The sequence below is a fragment of the Benincasa hispida genome, chromosome 5 (genome assembly GCF_009727055.1).
Source record: "Benincasa hispida cultivar B227 chromosome 5, ASM972705v1, whole genome shotgun sequence".
NCBI lineage: Eukaryota > Viridiplantae > Streptophyta > Magnoliopsida > Cucurbitales > Cucurbitaceae > Benincasa > Benincasa hispida.
In genome coordinates this window covers 62,019,914-62,031,151 of record NC_052353.1, presented here as the reverse complement: position 1 = coordinate 62,031,151, position 11,238 = coordinate 62,019,914, and the positions used below count along the sequence as shown (strand labels likewise).

General features: G+C 36.4%; 1 protein-coding gene across 9 annotated transcripts; it reads left to right on the top strand.

Annotated features, from left to right (window-relative positions):
• Nucleotides 1-271: 271 nt before the first annotated feature.
• LOC120077807 (peptidyl-prolyl cis-trans isomerase CYP59) lies at nt 272-11,020 on the top strand. 9 transcript variants are annotated; one of them, XR_005481839.1, is made up of 17 exons: nt 272-529; nt 619-680; nt 846-898; nt 1,008-1,171; nt 1,483-1,587; nt 1,772-1,889; nt 1,992-2,042; nt 2,823-2,914; nt 3,245-3,344; nt 5,375-5,497; nt 5,596-5,673; nt 5,784-5,830; nt 5,910-5,965; nt 8,596-8,636; nt 8,765-8,870; nt 8,985-9,860; nt 9,948-9,981. XR_005481839.1 is itself a non-coding variant. In XM_039031856.1 (17 exons), the coding sequence occupies exons 4-17, from the start codon at nt 1,074-1,076 to the stop codon at nt 10,645-10,647; spliced, it is 1,830 nt and encodes a 609-aa protein (XP_038887784.1). In that variant the 5' UTR covers nt 278-529; nt 619-680; nt 846-898; nt 1,008-1,073; the 3' UTR covers nt 10,648-11,020. The 9 variants fall into 9 exon arrangements, 7 of the variants coding, with proteins under 7 accessions (XP_038887784.1, XP_038887785.1, XP_038887787.1 ...); XR_005481840.1 differs by lacking the exon at nt 9,948-9,981 and having other exon boundaries at nt 8,985-9,242; nt 9,746-9,860; XM_039031856.1 differs by having other exon boundaries at nt 278-529; nt 9,746-9,860; nt 9,948-11,020.
• Nucleotides 11,021-11,238: the final 218 nt, after the last annotated feature.

The window sequence follows — 11,238 nt, the reverse complement described above, 5'->3', positions numbered from 1 at the left end:
TTTATCGCCTAATAGGGAAATCTCTCCATTCGAGGTAGAGCTCCACGAGATCACATCCTCCTGAAAAATTGGACATCTCTGTGTAGCAATCACGGAGGAAAAAAAGGTAGAAACAAGGGAGTCCTGACAGGGAGTGAATTAGTGAATTTGGAGTATTAAGGGTAAAGTTGGAATGGAATAAAAAAGAAAATGAGATTGAAAGTTTAAATTATTTGCTATATTTGCAAATAATTAGTCTTTTTTGCCATTTAATATAATTCCTGTTAAAAGGAGAGAGAAAAAAAAAAGTAAAGGGACCCTGCTGCAGCCGTGAGACCCGTCAGTCCTCCCTCGCTCTCATCCGTCTCTCTCACCCACACTCGCCCCCGCGCCGTTCCGTCACCGCCGTCGTCCGCATGTGTTGTTGCCGTCAGTGAGTCTCTCTCTCTCTCTCTCTCTCTCAGACTTTCCTCTGCACAGCACCGCCAACCACCACCACGAACGTCGCCACTACGTTCTGACGACCGCTGTCGCCGTCGGTTGGTTGTGGGTAAGAGTTTTAGGTGTAGTTCTTGATTTATTTTGTAAAATCCCGAACAAACCATTAAGATTAAATTACCTATGATGCTTGGATGCTAGATTGGAGTTTTAGAGGCTTTCGAGGTGCTGTCCGACGAGATTAAGGTTCGACATTCTTTTTGGTAAGTTCTGTGGGTTTTGCTTGAAGTTCATAAGTACCGATTGGGTTGTGGCACAGTCTTAATGATACCCATAATGTGTTGATGTTAGATTTGGATTTTTGAAGGTTAATAGGGTATATGCTGCTGGAATTTGGGTTTGTAACCCTTATTTCTGGTTATGTTTAGGTTGGAAACTTATCTGAAGTTTTGGAGGTAGGTTTGGGTCAAACTACATTTGGGTAAGTTGTTTGGAGAGTTTGAAATGGTTTTATGTGTTGCAATTAAGTCCTAAAGATGGGGTTAGAAGTTTGATTATGATTTGTGTTCGGGGTTTGTGTTAACGGACAGCTGCATGTAATTGCCTCAAAGCACACTTAGCAATTTGCGGAGAAAGGAAGACAGAAAGCGGAAGCCATGTCCGTTCTGATTGTAACCAGTCTGGGGGACATTGTAATCGACCTGCACACTGACATGTGCCCCTTGACCTCCAAGAATTTCTTGAAGCTCTGCAAGTTAGTCAGTTCTTTCATTTTTTTTTGTTTTTTCTATTGGTTTTTATGTTTGGATTGTGTTAAGACTTAAGAGTACTCGTTCCGTTGTTTTACTAATGCTCTCTTTTTTCCGCCTTCATCAATGAACAACAATAGTTTTTGTTATTCAAGCACTGAAATATTTCATTTTCTGGGCGGAAATGTTCATTTTCGTATTATAAGATATACCTGATTTACGATGGCTAACTAGTCTACTTGATGTGAAGAATTCGGCTTAATAGTTTCTATGTCATCTTTTTTATTCTTTATTATTTTCACCTGGACTGCTGCAGAATTAAGTACTACAATGGGTGTCTGTTTCATACAATACAGAAGGACTTTACTGCTCAGACTGGTGACCCCACTGGCACTGGGACTGGTGGCGACTCAATCTATAAGTATGTTTTTGATCTTACACGCTGAATTTCGTTGTGAAACTTTTCTTGTTTAGTTTTTGTATTACATTGCTTGCTGGCTGCATTAGATTCGGAATAATCAAAATTTTGAACTTGAAGGCATTTTATGCCTATCATGTTTTTTGACCATGTCATCTAATCTTCTTTCTTGATCTTTAAACTTCAGATTTCTATATGGGGACCAGGCTCGATTTTTCAGTGATGAGATTCGTCTCGATTTGAAGCATTCTAAGACTGGCACAGTTGCTATGGCCAGTGCTGGAGAAAATCTTAATGCTTCTCAGGTACTATTGATATGTGAATTTGCAATGGCCAGTTCTCTGAAATTTACCTGCTTGCACTACATTAGGAACTAAGATGACATTCATGTGCTTTTTTGTTTTCAGTTTTATTTTACTTTGCGTGATGATCTCGAGTACCTTGATGGCAAGCACACTGTAAGTCTCCTAACACACTTACCTATGCTCTTTCCCTCTCCCACTGTCCCGGTGTGGTCTCTGACTCACTCATCTCTAATATGCCTTCTTAGTATCCAATTTACAAACCATAAGAAAAGGAAGACAATGTTCACATTCCCCACACCAAAAAAAAAATAAAATAAAATAAAAAAATCACAGGGTTAACTATCTGTGCAAATAATTACTCTGTAGTCTGTATCATGTATTCAATCTAGGGTTTTTTTCAGCACTAACTCATCATTGAAATGGATGACATGTTTAACTGTGTTTCTGATAGTGTCCTTGCCCTGCACAATGCATTCTAAGACTTTCTCATGGAAGGGTGAATTGTTAAGGGGATTTAGGGTGTAGCAGTAAAAGCTTATTTTTCAGACTGTCTTTGATGGCCAAAGGATAAAAAGGGCATTGAAGCAATTTAGTGGGAGGTTTACTATGAGGAATAGAATAATTTTCCTAGATTCTTAAAGAACCTTCTCATCTTTGGGATATTTCTCGTCTTTCTGCTCCTTTTTGGAGCTCTTGTTATAAAGAGTTTCATAGTTCTTTCATTCTTATGTCCATAGCTTATTTCGGTGAAATATAAGTATTGTAAATAATTATATGAACTTATTGATTAGAATTTACTGAGTTAGATTTCTTCAATAAGTACTGGTTTGGGGTAATTAACAAAGCTAATTGCATTTATTCTGATGGTAAAAGTAGATGTTTCTTTTGTGTTTATGATAATTTGTGTTACTAAAGCATTCTCCAACATTGCAGGTTTTTGGAGAGGTTGCTGAAGGACTTGACACCTTGATTAGGATTAATGAAGCCTATGCAGATGAGAAGGGCAGACCATACAAAAACATCCGGTATGTGTCTGAGAAAAGAAAAACTTTTCATTAATGTTTGAGAAATACAAAAGGGAGTGCTAAGTGTCCAAAGGAATAAATAGATAACCAAAAATTACTCCCATTGGCATGCACCGTTGAAGGATTACATTTCAGAAGGAATTTGAAAGTGTAGACCTACTGGAGATCAAAATTTAATATTATTCCATGAAATTGTTATAACCTTGAGATTCTTTTTGCCAGTTTAGTTTAATGATAGTTGGTATCTTGTATTTCTCTAGTGATTGCAAATTTATCATATTTTTTTCTCAAATATTTTGTTTCATATTAAAATGGTATCTATTTGATCAGAATCAAGCATACTTATATACTGGATGATCCATTTGATGATCCACCGCAGTTAGCTGAGCTGATTCCAGGTTCTTCTCCTGAAGGGAAACCAAAAGATGAGGTAGGAAATATTTGTTATAATCTATATTTTGGTGGAGGTTTAATGATGATGAGATTCTAGTGTTTGACTTAGCTGATCTCTAAATTTTCAAGTTGATTTAGATAAGAAATTTATCCTTCCCATGAATTGTTCTTTTAATGTTTCAAATCCTTGGCTGTAAGAAATGATGGTATCTAACTTATTATTGTTGAAGTTTAATCTGAAGTATGGGATCTTGAGAGTTGTTCTTGTGGGATGTATATACTTTGGGTTTAATTGGCAGCTTTAAATATGTGAAAATTTGGGGGAATTGTTTGTACAGAGCAAGTTTTCTCTGAAACACAAGAAAACTCACAAAATAATACATTCTTATTGCCATTGTGGCTTCAGTGCATAGTTGCGTACACACTAATTTGGTTCCACAAAATTTTCATCTTTCTCCTTGGAGCAGTTTGTCTTGAGCCGTATAAATCTGAACCCTATGTTTTATGCATAACCATCTTTTGTTATGATAATTACAAGTCTACTATAGCCTGGTCTTTTGTAAGTATGATCTTGATTCTTGCTTTGGTTTTGTAAAATTGGAGCTGTATTTTTGCAGTTCTTTTGGGTTTTCTCTTGCCCCTTGTCCCTTGTTTGTCAGGCTCTTTTTCTTTTGTTGGGTTTTTTCTTACTTGGATTCCTTTTTTTCCCTTCAATGAAAGCTTTTTTTTTATTAGAAAAATGGTGGAAAAGCTAAGGGGTTCATAGTAGTAGTGAAACAAGGGGTATCACGAGTGGACGCATTTCTACGTTTTTCCAGGGTTTCTTCTTATACAAAGTTGTTTCAAGATTTTCCTCTCTATGCTTTTTAAAAATTTTATTATTTATTTTTTTATTATTGCCAACACTAGGACTCCATTTTGTAATTGGTTGTTTTGTGTGGTTTATCCTTTATGTTGGTTTTGTCTGGTGGCTCCTTGTGTTGGTTTTTCCTTGGTTTCTTGTCTGTCCTTTTTCCTGAGTTTTCAGTAAGACAAGTTTTGGAAGTTCATAAAAGGCTCATTTCACTAAAAGGCCCCGGATTTCAGTTATCTATTAGAGAAGGAAGAAAGGCATTTGGAAGAAGGGGATTAGATAAGCACCATTATCTTGGTTGGAGTTGGACATAACTGAATGGGATGCATAAATAGGAGAGAGGAAGAAACAGTAGGTCATGTCATGAGTTTGGAATTGGAGGAAAGTCTCTCAAAAGACTTCCTACTACTTGTACAAGAAAGAGGCAAGGTGGTCAAAGATTTATTTTACAGGGGATAAAATGGAAACCTTTTATCATGAAACGAAGGAGTCATGTGGCCAGCTTGTTCTTTGCTCAAATATCATGCATCTTCTTGAAGTGCACTGTCAAATTATTTTCATTTTCCCTGTACTTAATACTAATAGAGGGTCTATTTGTAAGCTCTTAATGGGAGTAGTATAATTTTTTTGTATGTAAATTTTTGGTTAAATTGCTAATTTGATCCTTATGGTTTGTAGTAAGTTAGAATTTAGTCCCTATGGTTTATATTTAGAATTTAGTCCCTATAGTTTGATAAAACCCTCATAAGTAGTCCCTATAGGGACTATTTATTATCTGAATTTTACGAAATCATTGGGATTATTTAAGAAGTTTTATCAAACCATAAGGATTGAACTCTTTAACTTTTAAAACCATAGGGGCTAAACAATAACTATCTCCAAATCATAAGGACCAAATTTGTAATTTAACCTAAATTTTTAATTTACCAATGAAAAATTATATATATATGGCAACAGAAATCATTTCATTCATATGGTGAATACAGAAGTCCTATTGAGAGTAGTTACAAAAAATACTTCCACTGGTTAATCAGTATACTCCAGATAAAGCTAAAAAATAAGTGGACTCAATGTTTTTATCTGAGAAGATGTAATCATTCTGCTCCAACAATCTTCATTCTGTATTTTTCATCTGGTTACTGAGTTCGAACCTAAGGAACTTTCCTTTGTAAGTATGCGCCTAATTTGTGATATATTCCCTCTACTGTGAGAAGGTTGTTGATGAGGTGCGATTGGAAGATGATTGGGTGCCACTGGATGAACAATTAGGTCCAGAAGAACTTGAAGAGGTTTTTCGTGCAAAGGAAGCTCACTCCAGAGCTGTTGTGCTTGAAACTGTAAGTTTCATTTCATGCTCTAGTCCTACATGTAATCTTCATCTTCATCATTTGTCTACTTGGTTTTACACTCTTTATGTCCAACTTTTGCTGGACAGATTGGAGATATTCCTGATGCTGAGATAAAGCCTCCTGATAATGTGCTATTTGTTTGTAAATTGAATCCAGTTACAGAAGTGAGTTCCTACTTCTCTCACTGATATAATGTTTTTTTTTATTATATTTATATAGTTTTAACTTTTAAGTATACCAATGATTGTTTTGATTGGTTTATGTCTGAATGCAGGATGAGGACTTGCATACTATCTTCTCCCGTTTTGGCACTGTATTATCGTAAGTAATTGTCAATAAGCATCAATATATTTTTTGATTTCTACATCACGTGTTTTTTTAATAAATCATGTGGTTTCAGGGCTGAAGTTATCCGTGATTATAAGACTGGAGATAGTTTATGCTATGCCTTCATAGGTGAGTTGAAATTTATGCTTTTCATGGTGACAAACTTGGACCAAAGTTGTGCAGTTTTATTTTCTTTCTTCTATTTAAAAAAAAGGCAGAAGAGAGAATTAGAATCTTGTTCTCTTAATTGGCCCACTATTATTTTTTTCTTTTTAATTTATTTTAAGAAACATAACTTCCATTATCAAAAGGAGAATAAAAAGAGGGGGGATGAGATATCCCCACACACCAACAGGTTACAAAAAAGAGGCTCAACTAGTGTAAATATGAGTTAGGCTATAATTACAAAAGAATTTAGAGGTAGAAGAACAAGTAGAAGCAAAAAGAGTGACAAGATCCCCAAAACATCCCTATTTTGTTCATGGGCACGAAAGATCCTCAAGTTTCATTCAAACCAAAGGCCCCAGAGAAGGGCAAAGACCCCATTGGACGAAAGGCTTTTCGCCTGAGCATGAAACCTGGGACCTTCAATAAGCTGAAGAAGAACCTCAAAGGCTTTGCTAGGCCAACACCATTGCAAGTTGAACAAGCTAAACAACCTTCCTCAACAATCTGTGACAAAGGGGGGCAAAAAGAGAAAAGATGCATCAAGGACTCCTCACTTCTTTTACAAAGAACACACCAATTAGGGGTAAGAGCATAATAGGGTTCTTTGGATTCTTCAATAAGTATTCAGCCTTTCAAAGGAGCAAATCCTTAAGAAGACTTTGACCTTCTTAGGATAACTGGCTTTCCATAGAAGATTAGAACTCAAGTCTGTTCAGAGCAGCCTCCTTCACAGCAAGCTTGGGAGAGAAAGACTTAACTGAAAAGAGGCCATCATTTTCCAACATCCACATGATAACATCTCTATTATTAGGTCTCGAGGCTTGGAGTTTGGTCACAAGATTAACCCAGTCATCAAATTCGGCATCAGTAAAAATTCTTCAAAACTTTTTTAAATCCCAAACACAGAGACAGTCAGACCAACAATGGTTGATCATCATCAGAGTCCTTAGCAGTCACAATTCTGTAAAGTCTAGGAAATTCCACACGAAGAGGCGAGTCAATGAGCCATTTATCTTTCCAGAATCTGGTTTTATCCCCACAACCAGTTTTGACTTTGTACCAATCCTTTGAGAGTGATATTTTTCATAATTTGAGTCCATGGCCTTTTAAGCCACCGATAGCCGTTCATGGAAGGCCACCAACTATTCTCAGATCATGTATATTTAGAAGCAATCACCTGCCTCTAGAGAGCAGCCTTTTCTGTGAGAAATCTCCAACCCCATTTGACTAGAAAAGCATGATTCTTTATAGTGACATTGCCAATACCCAAACCTCGATTTTAGTCGGAAGAGAGGTAGTTTCCCAATTAATCAGATTAGAGGCCCATACTCCTTGCTACCTTTCCAAAAAGAAGTTTCTAATTAGTCTTTCCAAGGAATGAATCTGTTGGGGCAAGCAAATATCAAGAAATAGTAAAGAGGGATTCTGTAAGAATAGACTTGACCAAAGTAATTCTACCCCTCCAGAGAGGAGAAGATTCTTCCAGTGCTCTTTCTTTCTTTCAACTTTATCAATGACAGGTTGCCAAAAAGAAGCCTTTTTGCCAATACAAGTTCAAACACTTCTAGGATCCTCGTTATTGTACAGTTTGTGCTTTCAGTCAATCTAATAAAAGCTCTCTTATTTCCTTGGTCTTTTTTCGTTGTTTTTCTTCTTCATTTTATTTTATTTTATTTATTATTATTTAAAAGGTTACACCGTGCTGATTCTAGTCCCAAGGTTATGCATGTACATGCTATTCTTTCATGTTACTGATTCTAAAATGGAAGCACAAGGGATGGTCCTGTCTAAAAGACTAGATTCAGGAAAGAGATCAAATCCCCGGGGACCAACAAGAATATTTTGAGCTTCTTGACCATAAGATATTGTTCAAAGTAACTTTTGGGATGTTCAGATGCAATTTCCTTTGTTGATGTAGGTATAGTTTATAATTTGGACGTCTTTTATAGTTCTCTTTTTATAATATAAGATCATTTAGATTAGACCGCTAAGGGATGGAAAAGTAAGAATGAGATTTGGATCTCGCCAAAAAAATTAGCTATTGTTTTTGGGAAATACACCAATCCTCCAGCTAGACCTTGCATGGAGATGTGTTTTTGAATCTTACCCATTCAGGTGTAGATATGATGTTGAAGATGTGAATGAACTGTGATATGATGGTCATATATTTGCAAGTTTTTTTTATTGAATTCTTTTTTAGGAAACTGAAAATATGCTAATCATGAAAAATTTTTTAGCTGAATTTTCTTCTTAGTGTTTTACGGTGTAGGAACAGAGTTTACCAAAGAATTGGGATGTTGATGCATTATACTGGTTATGGATTATGTTTAATTATCATTATTGAGACCAAATTGTGCCATTTTTTTTTGGGACTTTTTGTAACTTCTCCATGCAATGACATTAAAATGTGCAACTTCTCTATGGTGTTCTAGTTTATCTCCATAATCCTTATAGCTATCTTATTTTCTTCTAATTACCATAGTCTATGTAGAGCTGGCTGTGCAAACTTCATTTCCAGCATGGGTTGGTGTTCAATTCTTAGTTCTAATTTAAAATTTTCAGCTGATTCAATCTTATTTTGTCGTGGGCAGAGTTCGAGACAAAAGAGGCATGTGAACAAGCATATTTTAAGGTGTGTTAAAAAGAAAGACATGTGCCCCCATTGCTCCATTGCCATTGCTAAAAAGTCATTTTTTTAATCTTAATTATTCTTATAGAGTATCTGATCTTGGTTTTTCTTTATTTGTTTGTTGACCGAAGATGGACAATGCTCTGATTGATGATAGAAGGATACATGTGGATTTCAGTCAAAGTGTTGCAAAACTCTGGTCCCAATACCGGCGCAAAGATTACTCGGCAGATAAAGGTGAGAGAATACAATATTCAATGAAGTAACTGGTTGGTTTTTGTTCATTCCTCCACCGTCTGATGATCCGTTCAATCTGATGCTGCATTTGATTGCATTGGCTCCTTGGTTCAGAGACAACAGGCTTTTTATTACAGCCATCCCTGCTAAGAAGAGCAACAAGTATATGGTGAAACATGTATAAGAGAAATTTGGAATCTAGAGTGCTCTATGTCCTAGAGAATAGAGAGGGGTCAATGTCAGCATGATGTGGATTGGTGAAGTTTTGGGCCTCCCCTGCATGTTTTGTGGTTCAACAGATCAATGTTCTCATTTTCGTTTGTTCTTGGAGCATTCAGTTTACCATCTCAACCCTTTCTTTACATCTAATTGGTTGTTTTCTCCCCCATGATTTCAGTCACTGTTTTTGTATTGATTGTTTTGTGATCAACTATGGATCATTTAGTTTCTACCTTATGATGGGATGATTGTGTTTGATGATATTTGGATTGTTGTTTTGTTTGGTTTTGCCCTTTTGTGTCGGTGAGGGGTGGATCTTGGCTCATCAATCCAGCAGTCATCTCTCTGTATTATCTTGCTCTTATGTTTGCCCTTTCCCTTGGTTTTGTGTTTTATCCTTTTTTGGGGTTCTCCATTGGAATCTCTTTGGATATTTTATTTATAAATGAAATTGTTTCTTATTAAAAAAAAAAAAGAAAAAGAAAAACTGGCTAGTCTCTGTTAGAGTAAAAATTGGTCGCAAACCTTTTGTGTAGTTTGATATTTATCTCCTTTTCTTTTTCCCCTCTTTCACTTGTATTTCTAACCATATAATTTATGGAATAAAACTGAAGAATTTCTCAGCTTGAACTTACTGTTACTGCTTTTGGGCGCAGGTAGAGGTTGCTTTAAATGTGGTGCTTCCGACCATATGGCTAAGGATTGCACTGGTGGATCTACAAGGTTCATCTTGAAGGATGATAATGTACAACATGGTGGAGATGAATCAAGGTTTCTGAAGTTTGCACTGAGTGTCCCCCATTCCCCCCCTTCCCCCCCTTCTCTCTCTCTCTGATTACAGTTGAATTGTTGTTGTAGGTATGACTTTGTTTTTGATGAGGAAAATGGAATTAACCATAGGAAAGAAAAGAGATATCGAGATCATGATAGAGATAAGCATTTTGAGAGGCCAAACGCTAGGAAGCAAAGCTCCACTGGGCATGAGCGATACACAGAAAAGAAGAGTTCAAGTGATAGGCATGAAACAAATGATCGAAATAGATTCAGGGAAAGAGAGATGCATCGAGAATATAAAGACGGGCAATCTAGTGGACACAGAGGAGACAAGGATGACTTTGATGAACGAAGGGACCATGAACAAAGGAAGAGACAGAGTGACCGGGATGATCATAGGGAGTTGAATTATAAAAAAAGATCTTCAAATGATAATGACGCTTATGACAAGAAGGATTATGAAGCTAATAGAAACAGAAGTGGAAGAGAATATAGTGACAAGTCAGAGAGGAGGAAGGATGATGAGTTTTATGGCAGAAGGCATGCAGATAAGAGTAGCCATGAAGAGAAAAGGTACATGGGAAATGGCAGAAGAAAAATTACAGATGATAGTCGGGAATATAGGAAGGATGAAAGAGTTTGTGGAAAAAGAAATTTCGACAGTGACAAAGCAGAGATGAAAGACGAGCTACATTATAAGAAAAAATATACAGATGGTTACAAGGACAGGAGAGACGAGCGAGAACCCAGAAAACGAAGCAAGGACGATTACAAGGAAAGATAAAGAATGAGTTTGTTAAATTGAAAGAACTGCAGATGACAGTTAAACTCTCTCCAGTAGATAGAATGTCACAAGGGCCGAAGCACTTCATGGTTGTCTTCTATGGTAAAATGCCTCTTGAAAATTCAAAAAGAAACAAAAGAAAAAAGGGCTGTGGACACAATTTACTGCGTTTCAACCCTTGTAAGTAGGCTCCTTTTTCCAAAGCCTTATTCTGTAATGATATCACCACTTGTAACTTAACGTAAGTTCGCATCTTCCCCTTTTTCAATTCATTCTTCAGTAATGATATATGACGGTTCCTTTTTGTATGATCTTGTAGATTCATTGGAAGTTTGAACCAAACAATGCAATGATCAAAGACAAATTTGATATATATATTTTTTTCCTTCTTTTTTTTTTTTTGTGTGAGATCGATGTTCTTAATTGGAAATAGTGAGGAAGGAACCAAAGTAGGTGGGATGTAAAATGGAGGACCAAAGTAACTTTAAATCGAGACAGCTACGTATAGGGATGCTGCCTATATTGGTGGTGGTGCAGGGAGAAGCTACGAAGTACACTAAATTAATAGCCAATCATTTGTCAGAAGTTCCA